At 41.6% G+C, this 1,322-nt stretch overlaps 1 protein-coding gene across 1 annotated transcript; it reads right to left on the bottom strand.

Annotated features, from left to right (window-relative positions):
- Window positions 1-373: 373 nt before the first annotated feature.
- On the bottom strand, window positions 374-1,303 carry LOC103582297 (olfactory receptor 7A17-like). The gene has a single exon (XM_008563935.1). It carries the CDS (start codon window positions 1,301-1,303, stop codon window positions 374-376), a length of 930 nt encoding a protein of 309 aa, XP_008562157.1.
- Between the last annotated feature and the right edge of the window lie 19 nt (window positions 1,304-1,322).

Here is a 1,322-nt window from a genome sequence, read left to right as displayed (position 1 = left end):
TGTGGTCTATAATTTCTTTTATAAAAATGTACATAAAAAGCCTCAGTTGCCAAGTGTAGTTTATTCTGTAAAACTTGTACAACTCATCACCATATGAAATGAACAGAAATCTCCAAACTGTTTACAATACAAAGTGGGGAATAACTTTGTGAAAGAAGAAAAAGACAAAGGGGAAAAATATCAGATATCAGAGAGAGCAGAAAGTTCCTAAAGAGAGTTATGTAAAGTCTATAAAGCAGTTGAAAATAATGAAATTAAAATAGAAGGAAATAAATGGCAAGTCATACTTCCATGAACTGATCAATGAATTTTAATGTCTGCTTCTGAAGCTTAGAGCCCTGTAATCACAGACAATTCTTGAAAAACAGCTCTTTTATGGCTTCCTTCTGAAGAGTCTTTTCAGGGCCCCATGTATGTCTTTATTTCTCAGGCTGTAGATGAAGGGGTTCAGCATGGGTGTGACCACAGTGTACATCACTGAGGCTGTTGCACTTGAGTGTGAGTCCTGTGTAGCAGCAGAACTAAGGTACACACCTATGATCGTACAATAAAATAAGGAGACTACTGAGAGGTGAGATGCACAGGTGGAAAATGCTTTATAGTTTCCTGGACCTGATGAGATTGCACATATGGAAGAAACTATTTTAGAGTAAGAGTAAAGGATCCCAATAAGAGGCCCACAAAACCACAGCCCTGCTGCAACATAAATCCCCACGTTATTAGAAAAGGTGTCAGAGCAGGCAAGGTGGACAACATGATTAAGTTCACAGAAGAAGTGGGGGATTTCCAAGTCTGTACAGAAGGACAGCTGCACAACCATTAAACTATGGAACAAGGAGTTCAGGGCACTCATGATCCAGGACACAAGAACCAGGAGTCCACAGAGGCGGACATTCATGATGACTGTGTATTGGAGGGGGTAACAGATGGCCACAAACCGGTCATAGGCCATCACGGTCAGGAGTAAGGTGTCCAAAATTCCAAAGAGTAAATGAAAGTATACCTGGGTGATGCAGCCTTCATATGTTATGACTTTGCTCTGTGTCTGTATATTCACTAGCATCTTTGGGACTGTGGTGGAGGTGAAACAGATGTCCACAAAGGAAAGATTGGAGAGGAAGAAATACATGGGAGTGTGGAGGTGGGAGTCTGAGATGATGACCAGGATGATGAGCAGGTTCCCAAGCACTGTCACCTGGTACATAGACAGGAACAGCCTAAAGAGAATAGGTTGCAGTCCGGGGTCCTCTGAAAGTCCCAGGAGAAGAAATTCTGATATTTGTGTTTCATTCCCCAGTTCCATATGGTTGATGTGTCTATGA

This window comes from Galeopterus variegatus, unplaced genomic scaffold, assembly GCF_000696425.1.
Source record: "Galeopterus variegatus unplaced genomic scaffold, G_variegatus-3.0.2 Scaffold15587, whole genome shotgun sequence".
Taxonomy (NCBI): domain Eukaryota; kingdom Metazoa; phylum Chordata; class Mammalia; order Dermoptera; family Cynocephalidae; genus Galeopterus; species Galeopterus variegatus.
The sequence above is the reverse complement of the archived record's forward strand: the minus strand, read 5'-3'. Positions and strand labels throughout refer to the sequence as shown.

What these genes read in the sequence shown, in the direction of transcription:
- LOC103582297 (XM_008563935.1), bottom strand. Translation starts at nt 1,303, where the DNA reads ATGGAACTGGGGAATGAAACACAAATATCAGAATTTCTTCTCCTGGGA.